Here is a 14,624-nt window from a genome sequence, read left to right as displayed (position 1 = left end):
TTGTGTGACTGATAACTGATTGATATCTGATTGATCATTGTTTAGGTACATTAAGTTACCACGTTAAGCTTTTTCACGTTAAGCGTTAGAATGTCCCGGCTGCTGTTGAGGGAAACTGTAGTCTATAACTTCCTGAGCGACTGATCGTCCATTTTTGCTCCCTTTACATAATAAATATGGCTATGAAATGGAACATGAAATACATAAATGAGGCAATACATATATAGGCATTAGTCATTATAGTTCAATAGCCTAAATACATATGTTTTACTTATATTTATTTCCGGGGACTTTTATTTATTCCGTCTATTTATATGCACGTTATATTCAAAGGAAGTTTAGTTATCTCACAGGCTCAGACTAAAAGCAGCAGCAAGCCTGCCTGACATCAGTGCATAGCATATCACTGCAAAGTAAATAAAATATGAATAAATCACGAGCGCGGTAGATTCCCAGGTCAGCTAGAGCGGGTAACGCAGCTCTGCAGACGGACCAGAGTCAGTCAGCACCGGGGAGCGAACCGCGGGGACCAAGCTCACAGGGCTGGTAGCTAGCTGCTAGCTAGCTGCAGCAGCTAATATTAGAATATTAGACCCAGGACCGGAGGTCTGATCCCCATGATTTAAAACAAAAATCAAATAACCATTTGTTTTTGAATACCTGTTTATGAAATGAAAATCAAATGAACGAAAAAGTACACGGACCCAGTCTGTTAAGTACAATTTCACCACTAATAAAACAGATCTAGAGATGATATGCTTCATTTGCAACTTAAATGTAATTTTTTTTTAATTAATACAAAGCAAACTGAGCAGAAATAACAAGTATTTTGTTGGTTTGTTTCTCTTCTTCCAGGTGTGACTGAAGTACCCCTGTTGAGCTGCATCACAGCTGCACTATGTGCATGGACCTGTGCCAGTCAGCACATCACTCACCTGTGTGCAGAGGACAGGCAGCAGTAGCACAAACCAAGAAGGTTGGCAAGTCTGATAATAATGCAATTGTAAAAATAATAATAATATAATAGTAAAATCATGTTACATACACATGTTTCTTGCTTAAATTCACAGGGTGCACAACCAGGCCTGGGAGAGAAAATTACTGATGTCCACAAAACCAAATCAGAGAAGGTAAGGTAAGATGGTAATGATGTTAAAGCAAGCTATGTCCACCTAATATATTACGTGTTGATGTCTATGAATCTGTCTTTAATAGGAGCATACTATACAAAGACAACAGTGGAGAGTTCCTGGATCGGTCTGTCCTCAAAGTGCCAGAGATCTACAAGGACTTCACCCTTTTCTGCACCATCAGCGTATAATCAAAGTGATAAAAGAGAACAAATTATTGTTTTCTCTGTTGACATGAATAGGTGCCTGTAATGTCTGCCCATATATTCAATCAATTCAATAAATGTTGATAAGTATCACTGCTATTTCTTAAATCATTGTAGTTTTTCAGAGCAATAAGATACAGATTATTAAAACCATGTTCACATTTGCAACAAATTAAAACCCTGATCAAGGCAAATTGTTTTTTCATGTTCCATAACATTTATAAAAAAAACAACAGTACAATTAAATTTACCAGAGCTGACACTTGGTAAATAGCTTTAATTTCCTTGTCAAAACAATGAGTAATTCATAACAAGTTGCATAATATTTGACACGAAACCTTAAAAGTGTATGGTTCATACTACGGTGAAGCAGTACAATGTGCCTATAGGATTTACTGTAGCAGGAACATTGATATTGGCAAACAGATGACCCAGGTTCAGGTGAGTTTGTGAGCAGGGTTATGAATAAAGATAAGATAAGGCTAGTGTTCACAAGAGGGATGATTCAGGTATGGCAACACAAATTAAGAATAATTCAATTAAATAGGAGGTATGTACAACTAGTAGAAGATAAATTAACTATACAAGAGCAATTAAGGTAAAGTTATGAGGTGGCAAGCTAAAGTATAGTCAATAGCATGGAGTCAAGTCAACAGTGTACACCAGAATAATATATACTGTGATTAATATAACACAAAAAAAGAATACAGTGTTTGATGCAGTATGGAGAACAACCAAGTCCCATATGAACCCAAGATACTTTAAGTGCAGCTGTTGATGATGTTCACTACAAACAAAACTTGCAGATGGTTGTAGTCTGTAGCCAGTCATACAGTAGGTAGATCTGGAGCAGATGGTTGTAGTCTGTAGCCAGCCATACAGCAGGTAGATCAGGAGCAGATGGTTGTAGTCTGTAGCCAGCCGTACAGCAGGTAGATCAGGAGCAGATGGTTGTAGTCTGTAGCCAGCCGTACAGCAGGTAGATCTGGAGCAGATGGTTGTAGTCTGTAGCCAGCCATACAGCAGGTAGATCAGGAGCAGATGGTTGTAGTCTGTAGCCAGCCATACAGCAGGTAGATCAGGAGCAGATGGTTGTAGTCTGTAGCCAGCCATACAGCAGGTAGATCAGGAGCAGATGGTTGTAGTCTGTAGCCAGCCATACAGCAGGTAGATCAGGAGCAGATGGTTGTAGTCTGTAGCCAGCCGTACAGTAGGTAGATCTGGAGCAGATGGTTGTAGTCTGTAGCCAGCCATACAGCAGGTAGATCTGGAGTAGCAGGGTGAATTTTAGCTATCATGGGTTGGTGATATGACACACACAGATCAACAGGGGTCAAACCCCTCAGCCCCACCTGGATGAAAAAAAAGTAAAACAAAATACTTGTTTTTTCAGTTCAGTTTGCTTTGTATTAATTAAACAAATAACTGCTATTTAAGGAGCAAATAAGAAACCATATCATTTCTAGATCCGTTTTTATTATAGTGATAAAATTGAACTTAACATTACGTTTTATACAGATTGCTATGAATCTATTTTCAAACTAATGTTATATGAAGGAATGAAGACTAAATTCTGATGAACAACACACAACAGTGATGCAAAAACTGACACAAACAATCCAGTTTCTTGTGTTCTTTCAGTTATATTTCAGTTTAGGTTTTACTACTGGCTCTAACATGAAATTAGCCAAATCCCAGGAACATGGTTAACCAAACGAGGACAAAATACAAAGTAGGGTCATCACATATACACACACTGTCCGTAATATGTCGTTCAATCTAGCTAGCTATACAATAAAGAACATATATTTGTTTCTGGACATCAGGCTAGGCTATATGCTAGCGCCATATGCTAGCTAGCTAGCTAGGTGCTTAAGTGCTTTACTCACCCCTCGTAGTTGTGGGGACATAACTTCATACGTCCCACTTAGCAAAGCTTTCCCGTTTCCTGACGGGTGCAGGTGAAAGTGCGCAATCGACCATTCTGTGCACATTGTTGACATATACTTATAATAAAGCTATAAACGGGGCGGGGGTATATAAACTTGGTGACAGTTTAGTGCCGTTACCGAACAGACGCCCTAAACAGGCGTTCTAAAGTAAAGTGGAAGCGCACCCTCAACGGGGGTTGGGGTTTCATTGGTCAACACTACAGCTGGCATTCTATTGGTTGTTGACTTTTGATAGGGTTATAACACAAAAAATCCAAGCGGCGCAGGAGAAATCCGAAGCAGAAACTTTGCAAGTGAGCAGAATCAGCCTGAGTGCGAGGAGAAGGTTCAAAGCTGAGAGCAGGAAATCTGCGCACAACAACATATCTGAGTCCAAGCAGAAAGTTTGAGTGCAAGCAGAGCAAATCCAAGCGCGTACGCACAAACTTTGAGCACAAGCAGAGCAAATCCAGCGGCGAGCAGTGACTATTTGAGTGTGAGAGCAAGGTTTTGAGGGAAATTATTACAAAATCTGAACGTAATATCAGTGAGAAATGCTCTCAAATTGAAAGAATGCGCTCTTGATTAAAGATAGGAATATAACTCCATAGGAAAACACTCTGTTTTTTTTTTTGCATTTCTTTAAACCAACTACAATTGTCTCAGCGGTGCGAAGCTCCGGACGCAGCGACGGTGGCTCTGCAAAATAGTCTCCGGAAGAAAATTGTTTTATTGGAATGTTTGCATCCCTCAAATGAAAACGCCACATAAAATATGAAATGAAGTTAACTGTTCACACAACCCAACATAATGTGAGCTATTTAAATTAGCTAGATACATAGTAAAACGTAATTTGTTCTTACCAGATATCATAGTGTGTACTTCGTCGTTAGCAATCCCCGCCAATCGGTCCTGAAACGTCCCAGTAAGTAATAGTTGAATAGTAATTCTGTAAACTTGTTCTTTGTAACTCTTTACAATCATTCACCGAAAGAACCAAGCAGGCCTGCCTTACTGCACAATCCAAATGTTGGTCAAAACTTGCCATTTTCAACGTGTAACCTTAGTTTGCTAGTTCGAAGGTTGTTTTTTTTGTTAGGCTTCCAGGATTTACAAGAGAAGCCAATGTGGAAGTGCCTTCTATCTCATTTCCAGCAGGGGGCGACTCTACTGGTCCAAAAAAAAGGTCAGTTTCTATAGAAGTCTATAGGGAGAATTATTACCATACCTCTCACTGATTTATTACCTCTGTAAACATTTTCATGAGTCTATGGTCTCAATCGCTAGTTTAAAGTCTTCTTCAATAGGCTACATCATGATGTTCATTTTATAAATATTGGTCCCGTGCCCGGAGGTCCCGGTTTCCTTTTGGCAAAACTCTGCTGGATAACATGCGTCTGCTAATTGAAAATCGATGAGTTTTCCTCTTTAGCGTTTAGCTTAGCACAGTGCCATTGAAACATAGACTGTAAAAAACTGAAACCATACACAACACTGGCTTAGTCACGTCATCCTCCCTAGCTCTGTCCTCCTGTCCGAATATGGTCACTTTTGGCTCCAAAATACCAAGATGGCGACGGCCAAATGCCAAACTGCTACCTTTAAAACGGCAGTCCCCGCAGTCCACAAACCAATGGGTGACGTCACTCATTCTACGTTCATAATGTTTACAGTATATGGGTTTACCCTGGCAACGTACTTCCGTTGAACCAGATTTCTGCAGACCATACAAGTCTGGGAAAAAAGTTTAACTAGGAAAAAACATTTCCTTATGGACCTGGCTTTGGGGCCGAAATGCATTGTTGTCATAACAGGAAATGGGCCTTCTTTAAACTCTTACCACAAAGTCAAGATTTCCCTGTGTCCATTTACATTTGGCCATGCCAACAAGCGTATACTTGCATTTTTATATGGGAACTTAAGTAGGCTATGGTTAGGGTGTCCCATACTCTCTATAGCGGTGGGAAAACATAACAAAAACATACAATTACCACCCATAACCAGTGTGTAGTTACTGTTTTCCTGTGTTTGTATACACCTGTCCTGTATACAGATACACCTGCATATCCCTGCATGTTGTAACATGTTGGCCTAACACACTTTCCCCAGCCCGGTCTGATTTTGACTCCAGTGCTCCCACGGTGAGGGATTAAAAAGGCCGGTTCCCACCTCCTGACTCCCACTGAGCTCTGAACAGTTTGTGTACATTTGTTCCACAATCACATCAAGAGGCTTTCACAGACACCAGGGGTAATTTATTTGGTCATATTTCAGCGTTGTTGATTAAATGGTTCTTCTTAGGAAATATATCACTCAAAACATACTGAGCCTGACAAACGGCAGTGTTTTGTCTTCAGTGAATAATTTCGCTGCATGGCAATTTTTTTCTCTGTGCCCAGGATGATGGATATTCTGTAACAAACCTACAAAAACTCAGTTTATAAAACACCTTTCTGCTACAGGTTAGCCTTCATTACTGATAAACAAACTGTTAGATGATTTAAGAGCTATAAATATTACTCCTGTCTAGTACAAGAAATGCTCTAAAGAGGAATAAGTGAGAGCAAGTTTGGCAAAACAAGAATTTACAGGTATGTCACTTTAACAGCTAATGGTAATAAAGCACCAGTGTTATTAACCAGCGATCAATATTTGTGATACAGTGCCTTGCGAAAGTATTCGGCCCCCTTGAACTTTTCGACCTTTTGCCACATTTCAGGCCTCAAACATAAAGATATAAAACTGTAATTTTTTGTGAAGAATCAACAACAAGTGGGACACAATCATGAAGTGGAACGAAATTTATTGGATATTTCAAACCTTTTAAACAAATAAAAAACTGAAATATTGGGCGTGCAAAATTATTCAGCCCCCTTAAGTTAATACTTTGTAGCGCCACCTTTTGCTGCGATTACAGCTGTAAAGTGTGTAGAATGTCTCTATCGGTTTTGCACATCGAGACTGACATTTTTGCCCATTCCTTCTTGCAAAAACCGCTCGAGCTCAGTGAGGTTGGATGGAGAGCGTTTGTGAACAGCAGTTTTCAGTTCTTTCCACAGATTCTCGATTGGATTCAGGTCTGGGCTTTGACTTGGCCATTCTAACACCTGGATATGTTTATTTGTGAACCATTCCATTGTAGATTTTGCTTTATGTTTTGGATCATTGTCTTGTTGGAAGACAAATCTCCGTCCCAGTCTCAGGTCTTTGCAGACTCCATCAGGTTTTCTTCCAGAATGGTCCTGTATTTGGCTCCATCCATCTTCCCATCAATTTTAACCATCTTCCCTGTCCCTGCTGAAGAAAAGCAGGCCCAAACCATGATGCTGCCACCACCATGTTTGACAGTGGGGATGGTGTGTTCCAGGTGATGAGCTGTGTTGCTTTTTAACGCCAACATAACGTTTTGCATTGTTGCCAAAAAGTTTGATTTTGGTTTCATCTGACCACAGCACCTTCTTCCACATGTTTGGTGTGTCTCCCAGGTGGCTTTTGGCAAACTTTAAACAACACTTTTATGGATATCTTTAAGAAATGGCTTTCTTCTTGCCACTCTTCCATAAAGGCCAGATTTGTGCAGTATACGACTGATTGTTGTCCTATGGACAGAGTCTCCCACCTCAGCTGTAGATCTCTGCAGTTCATCCAGAGTGATCATGGGCCTCTTGGCTGCATCTCTGATCAGTCTTCTCATTGTATGAGCTGAAAGTTTAGAGGGAGGCGGGTCTTCGTAGATTTGCAGTGGTATGACACTCCTTCCATTTCAATATTATCGCTTGCACAGTGCTCCTTGGGATGTTTAAAGCTTGGGAAATCTTTTTGTATCCAAATCCGGCTTTAAACTTCTCCACAACAGTATCTCGGACCTGCCTGGTGTGTTCCTTGTTCTTCATGATGCTCTCTGCGCTTTACACGGACCTCTGAGACTATCACAGAGCAGGTGCATTTATACGGAGACTTGATTACACACAGCTGGATTCTATTTATCATCATTAGTCATTTAGGTCAACATTGGATCATTCAGAGATCCTCACTGAACTTCTGGAGAGAGTTTGCTGCACTGAAAGTAAAGGGGCTGAATAATTTTGCACGCCCACTTTTTCAGTTTTTTATTTGTTAAAAAAGTTTGAAATAACCAATGAATTTCGTTCCACTTCATAATTGGGACCCACTTGTTGTTGATTCTTCACAAAAAATTACAGTTTTATATCTTTATGTTTGAGGCCTGAAATGTGGCAAAAGGTCGAAACGTTCAAGGGGGCCGAATACTTTCGCAAGGCACTGTACCTGCCACCAACAAACAACTATCTTGAACAGCAAACTTCACTGAAAATGATTTCTTAAAATCGATAACTATGGTATTTTTTATGGGAGTAAATGTCAGTAGTATTGTTCCTTAAATTAATTGTCAGCCTAATTTCTGTATTTTTTGCACTTCCTACAATTATTCCCTCCTTTGGATAATAAAGTTTAATTTAATTCCATTTGTGACTAAATTCACAGATTTAAGACCATTTGGTGAAAAACCACATATGTTAAAAGTGCATTAGAAACATAATTCTCTTCCTTAAATAATTACCATCATCAAAGTGCCCTTGAGCAACCCTGCCTGGAGCGGCATAGTGACCGACGGATGATGACCGGTTCTTGCAGGCAGATTTGAGGTGTTAATGAATGTGAAGCAGTCATAAAACATGCCAATCACAGTTAAATTCAAAACTTATTTTGAAGTAAAATATAAAAACTTATAAAATACATATTGGAAAGGTTAAAACATGGGTTTAGATTTTACTAGAAAAGGCTTAATTAAAAAAATAAAACATTCTCAGGCTATCTGGTGCTGCAATTAATAATTACGAGGTTTGACACTTCGGGACCTTGAATTTTTATCAACTGAGACTTTAAAGTGCATTTTAAAAGTATGTCGACCTTGGTGGTTTGAGTAGTGAGTCGAGCCTGCAGCTCTTTCAGCAAGTGTCAAGAAAAACAGACACATCGTTTAGGAATGGAAAATGACTTTTTATTTCTTCCAAAAAAAAAAGAGAGAAAACCGATCCCTAGAATAAACAAATATACTGCTGTAAAATAAAAGCCTGTGATTTTTTTTTTTGTCAACTGTAACATTTGTTTGCCTTTCCATGCTTGATACAATCCATATATTTCTGCTTTAAATAAATAGAAAAAATGTACAAAGAGATAAGGGGAGGAGACAGAGAAAAGAGAGACAGATTAAAAGGTGTACTCTGCTCAAAAAAACATTTGGCATCATGGAGAATTCATGGCTGATCCTGATGTACAGGGAGGTCTGCAGCTCTCGAAATCTGCATCGTCTGTCTGTTTAGCCCGTCCCCACTGAGGAGTAATCATACCTATATACTGCTGTAATAACGCTAATATCTTTCACGTTCAGAAAAAATAAAGAGTGAATGGAAAATAATGCAGTTGCAGATTATGAGAGTATGTGTTTAAGCTCTGTGTTGTGAATGTGTGCATTTCTTTATATACAGATTAGTGAGGCAGCAATCCGAGGGTTCTTACCAAAAAACACTGATGTAGAAAAAACAGAACGTGCACAAGAGATCTTTGATTCAACACTCACTGACAAAATGAGGAAATTTATCTGTTAAACAGCCTCTCCCTTTGTTTCGTTCGTTTCATTTTGGGTCTGTTAACTTTCTCCTGCTTCTCCTACTGCCACAGCTGCAATGCACACAGCGACCCCCAGATGGCGCCACAACAGTGGAAAATCCAAAAGGACATATCTGCTGCAAGTAACAAATGTGACATCTTTGGGAGAGGTATCACAAAAAAAGTTTGGTGCTCCGTTTTTGCTACAGTGGCTCGTTTATCGACAGTACAAACATCTTTGAGATTCAGTCCCTGTCATGGACGGCAAATGATTGGTCAAGAAAGTGTGATCCATCTCACCACTTCGCCTTGCCTGACAAGGCGATTTAAAACGGGGACAACAAGAGGAGAGAATTTATCTTCATCATCACGGTCAGATCATGCTTTTTTGGAAAAAAGGACAACAAACATCGACAACGATACAACCATGCACTCACCGACCCCAGAAAGAGAGAGAGAGAGCGATGGCTCGCCAGAGAGGAGTCTGCTCTCTGAATGTTTGATACACTTGGCCTTAGCAGAGAACAGACATTTCAATATGACATCAACGTTTATCCGTGTATCCTTCTCCACTTATTCATGCTACAACAATGCAGAGAGGTGGTAGCAGCTTATAAAGTTGAGAGAAACTAAGCCACAAGGTTGGCTGGTCTGAAACAGTGGTTGTCCTGGGAAACTCCCAGCTGTAAATGTGAGAAAGTGTCTGAATTTGAGGAAGGGAGTTGCCGAAAAAAGAGCCTGCATGCTCGGCCAAACCCCTCCCAGGATAAATACCGTAACAAAATTACCTACGTGATGAAGCTGTTATAATTACTGACAGTTACATCAACGCTAAGGAGACGAGCCAGTAACATTTATGAGACTCAAAAACCACAGTAGTCTCTATCCCGCAAAAATTTGACCATTTTGAAAACCACTTGAGACACACAAAGACAATCTCCTCACAACAGGCAGGACAGGATTCCATGCAGAGAAATTTAAAGTTTTCGAAAACGGAAAGGAGAGAAAAGCTACTGCCCAAGAAGAACACAAAATGTAGATTTAGCTTGAAAGAAAAAAGCTGAAAAAGGTAGTCAGACTGGGTCAAACAGCGTTCATTCTGTTTGATTTTACCTAAGTCAGGTTAATTGGCAATAACAAACGAAACACCCTGGCACTGACTTTACTGTCCTTCACACCGAAGCCAACTCATTTTGTATTCTGAAGAGGTAATTACAAAACATCAGGAATTATTAGCTGTGCATTTAGACCTGATACGATTCATTGTTTTTAAGATCCAGGGTGATGATGACCTGATTCTGGATCAGTGCCACAGCTGGTAACTGCTTCTCTTTCTGAAGTACCAATTCATCACCACCAGATAAGAGACAGCTGTCCCAGAAAGTAAAGAGCTATGATTCAAACTTATTGTTGGAGCCAAAGCGCAGACGTCCATTACGAAAAAAACGTTTAACGAGAGTCCAAGTTGGAAGCCAAAAGCAAAAAAGGTACCCTGTTGGAGAAGAAGTCCCTGTTTAAGACACCGAGGGTGTCGGAGGGAGTTCATGTTGATAACAGTTCAGTTTTACGACAACAGAAACACCAGAGAGCAACTTATTGTACAAGTTTTTTGAAGAAGTTTTGGCCGGACACAAAAACCTTCCTTACTATCATGGCTTGGAACTGAACTTTTATTCATCTTTCCCAGTAATGCATGGATTCCCTTGCTACTTGCAACACGTTTCCTGTTAAATAAACTTTACAAGTGGCTAGTTGAGCAGACAAACTTTAAAGCTGCTGCTGAAATCCACTAGCATTTAGCGAAAGCCCATTTCCAAACCCGGCTGGACTACATACTGTACTTGACTTCTTGAGTTCTATGTCTCTCCTATAGCCAACAAAGTCTCCCATTTTTCCCAAAAGACCTGGATATCCAAGCATCTGATTAGCTGTCTGGGTTCAACAGTCCAAATCAGAGACAGTTTGTAGGCTGCTGACATCGTAACGAGAGGCAGAGATGGTAGATGTTGTCGAGAAAAAAGAAAAAAAAATAGACGAGGACTTTATTTAACCAGAAACTGGCGCGATGCTAACAGCGAGAAGAAAGGAGCGCACTCAAAAGCGCACCACAAAGCCTGAGAGCCTCCGAAAGGTTTCGTCTACAGCTAAAAGACGGAGACACCAAGAGAGATAATAGAGCTATAGTTACTAGACACTGGCAGCGGTGAGGACAAGGTGGGAAACCTACTGCAGGCGGTCTTCTGTAAGGATACTATGAAGAGAGGCTAAGCTAACACAAGACTGCGACAAGAAGCGACTAAGAGCAATATCTATCCAACAGCAACAGTGATAGGTGGGAGCAGACAATCTAGACAGAAACTGATTATTACTATTTTTTTTTTTATACATATCTACACATACCAAACAGTGACGAAGCAGGCGAAAAAAGCATTCTAGAGCTAGACCAACTAGACAGAGTTGAGAGACTGAAGCGAGATTCTACAGATTTTATGTGAACTATCACTGAGATGTAGACATTGGACTGGGATGGGGATGGGACTACAAAAATGTTCAAGTTCATTGTTAGAATGGCAAAAAACTATTTTTAGTTACCTGCCAAAGTGGCTGGTCGATTAGAACAAACTTGTTATTGTAAAACCTCACACAATGTCTACAAACTTCAAATCTCTGTCTCAACGCTTTCATATCAGGAGAACTGGCAACAGCTCTTCTTACGGCAGGATAGTCACTTCAGTGCAAAATGTTTGCATGTGCATTTTGCAACAAAATTTTGATTTTACAAAAACAAAACAAATCACACTGTGTCAAACTCGCTGGCTCAAATTCGGCTCGAAATTTGACACAATTAGACCCTCAGAAATAGCCCTCAATGGAAAACACACACATAAAATGTGTAAAAACACACGTGAACACACACAAAAAATGCATTATGCACACATATACCAACAGTCAAACTCATGGTGACGGATGCTTTGGATTGGCCACGACCTATTAGGTGAGTCAATTTTTATCTACAAAATTTCCTGGAGCCACAGAGCGACGGTGATGCCAAAAGTTCAGTGTTGTTTTGGCTCTCAGTGCAGACTGAGTCGCACTTAAAGCCACTCGCTTTGATTCAGTGCAATTTAAAGTGAATTCAACTAAATTCAGTAACATTTATTCACTCACTCAGTGTTGCTGTCATCAATAATTGGCACACAATGTGGTTCTGCCAGGGGTGTACCTAATGAATAAGCTCTTAATTTTGTAAAACATTTTCAAATCTGAATCTGGTTGGTGGTGAGCTAATGAGGACAAGAAGAACAGATACACACAGGTCAATCAGGTGCTAACAGGCAGCTAACGATGCTAATAAACACTCTGCAGTTGCTTTAGCACAACACAAATACTAATTTCTTCCATTTGACCCGCTACTGAGAGTAATGGCAGGCATATATGTGTCAAGATAAACTTGTAAAATATGTCTGGTCACACCAGCACTTTAAAACGCTGATCAAAATTAAGCCGTTTCGACAGCGCACACATTTGGGGAACAGAGAGTCCAAAATGGAGGAAGCTGTCGTCGCTTATTAGCTGTGATGTACCATCCAGTTTTATTTAACCTCCTCTGATGGATGGAGTAATAGTTTGTAGACCAAAATACATCTTTTAAACTGTGTGAACTTATTGTCCCGTTAGCAACCAAGCTAACAAATCTGTAACTGCCAGAACACACCAGCTAGCTAGGTGTGAACAGGCTTTTATATTTTTGGTTCAAAGACAATTAAGACGACTATATACCTTGCTAGCATGCCGCCGCCGCTAATCCCCGTCTCTCTGTGTGTATCTGTAGCTCTGGGAGAAGAAAACAATGCAGTATGAGTAACTAAGACTTAAGCTTAAAAATGCTCAACTACTATTAACAAATGGTTCAACAAATTGCTGTACAAGCCCCGATAACATTCAGGAGAGACTGCAGAAGAAAACAGATTGAAAAATACAAAGATATCCCCAACAGAGTGGAAAATTACGGGGAAACACTTGAGAAGATTTGCCTCTAAATCTCTTGCTGATTGGACAGTTGGACACAGACAGCCAACAAAGAGGATGGAGAGGGGGTCATTGTGAAGGTATTGTCTGAAACAACTGCTGTACAAGTACACACACACACACACACACACACACACACACACACACACACACACACACACACACACAAAACAAACACTTGTCCCCTCCTAAGTGCTCCCAAGTTGCCGTTGCAGATGTACAGTAACCAAGAGAGGACAAAATAGCACCAGTATTGAAATAAAGCTAATTCTATAGCAGAGACTCTCACGGCAGTCAGAAGGGTTCCGGTCTGACTGAAAACCAGAGGTAGGATTTCCTTAATCCCCTCTTCTCTCCTCCTCCATCTTTCTTCACATCTTTCTCTCTTATCCTTATTCCCTCTACTGACGCATCCCTCCATCGATATGATTTAAACCACAAATTAGACAGTAGAACAGAATGAAGCCACGCGCACACGCACACACAAAACGCACACACACACAAACGCACACACACACACACACACACACACACACACACACACACACACACACACACACACACGAGAAGTTGTTTCAGACAACAACCAGCCAGGATGTCATCTTCCCCACCACATCCCTCCATCCTCTGTGTGCTCATCTACTCCTCCTCTTTCCAACATGTTTTTGGTGTCGGTGGGTTATCTTGTGGTCTGTCTGTCTCTTAGTCGTTTTAGCCTTATCAAATCATTCCTCCGTCCATCTGATCGTTCCTCGTGTGTTTTCTTCTGCTGTTTGTCGCTTTTGGCACTCTGCTTCCCCTCTGACTGGATTACATAAACTGCATCTGAACAGACAGAAAAAGAGCGAAAACAAATAAAGAAATGTTTATTTTGATCATTTTACTGATGCACTTATAACAAAGACTATCTCAGCCGGAATTTACATACACTAAAATAGATTAGTGAAACAGCTACAATGGCTACAATACATCTTTGTAACTTATTATTACATCATTACAATCATTTTGTACACTGCAATTTGCTAAATTGCTTAAAAAGGCATATATGTCAGTCTCTCGATATAGCTATCTAAAAAATGTAATTGAATGTTTAACAATGTTGTAATGGGAAACATAAATACTAATATTATTACAAACATTAATCACAATTACAGTTTTTTGGACTCTTGAACAAGAAAGATGTGCATGTGTTTTGCACTGCTATTGTTTTTGGCCTGGTCATAACCAACAGACATGCAAGTGGTGATGATGGGTCACAAGTAGACACTGGTTTGTTTGTTTTAAGGCGTCACATTCACACATGCACATTACATACATACAAACAAAATGCCATACTTCTGCCATTAACATAAACAACTATACATCTAAACCAAATCCAACTCAATGTAACTACTGGTTTGTTACGTCAGCCATATTGTGTCACATTATTAGTTTTGTTCCACTCATGTCTGTTTAATTTATGTCAACTTTTTTTTTGTCACATTGCATTGATTATTGAAAATAAGGTCCTGGTAAAGTCATGTTATTGCATGAATTAGCCATTGTGACCTTATAAGGAGTTTTAACTGTTACAATTCACAAGAAAATGAACCCTGGGGTGACTCTGGTTTCAACATTATAAAATTGTGACTTCACAAGTTGGCTCATATAAAAACGCAACAAGTTTATGACATTACTGAGAAACATGCTACATTAACAGG

General features: G+C 39.9%; 1 protein-coding gene across 10 annotated transcripts in view; it reads right to left on the bottom strand.

Annotated features, from left to right (window-relative positions):
• The window catches only part of si:ch211-200p22.4 (phosphatidylinositol-binding clathrin assembly protein), a 110,205-nt gene that overhangs the window by 5,637 nt on the left and 89,944 nt on the right, over positions 1–14,624 (bottom strand). For 9 of the 10 annotated variants that reach the window (XM_039823273.1, XM_039823272.1, XM_039823274.1 and 6 more), the window contains one exon: positions 8,349–13,749. In XM_039823273.1, coding sequence (XP_039679207.1) covers positions 13,735–13,749 — 15 coding nt within the window. In that variant the 3' untranslated portion in view covers positions 8,349–13,734. Of the gene's footprint in view, positions 1–8,348; positions 13,750–14,624 lie in introns of those variants that run through there. The other variant, XR_005641733.1, reaches the window with a different exon arrangement.

The sequence above is a fragment of the Perca fluviatilis genome, chromosome 14, assembly GCF_010015445.1.
Source record: "Perca fluviatilis chromosome 14, GENO_Pfluv_1.0, whole genome shotgun sequence".
NCBI lineage: Eukaryota > Metazoa > Chordata > Actinopteri > Perciformes > Percidae > Perca > Perca fluviatilis.
Note: the sequence above shows the minus strand (reverse complement) of the source record. Positions and strands in the feature narration are given on the sequence as shown.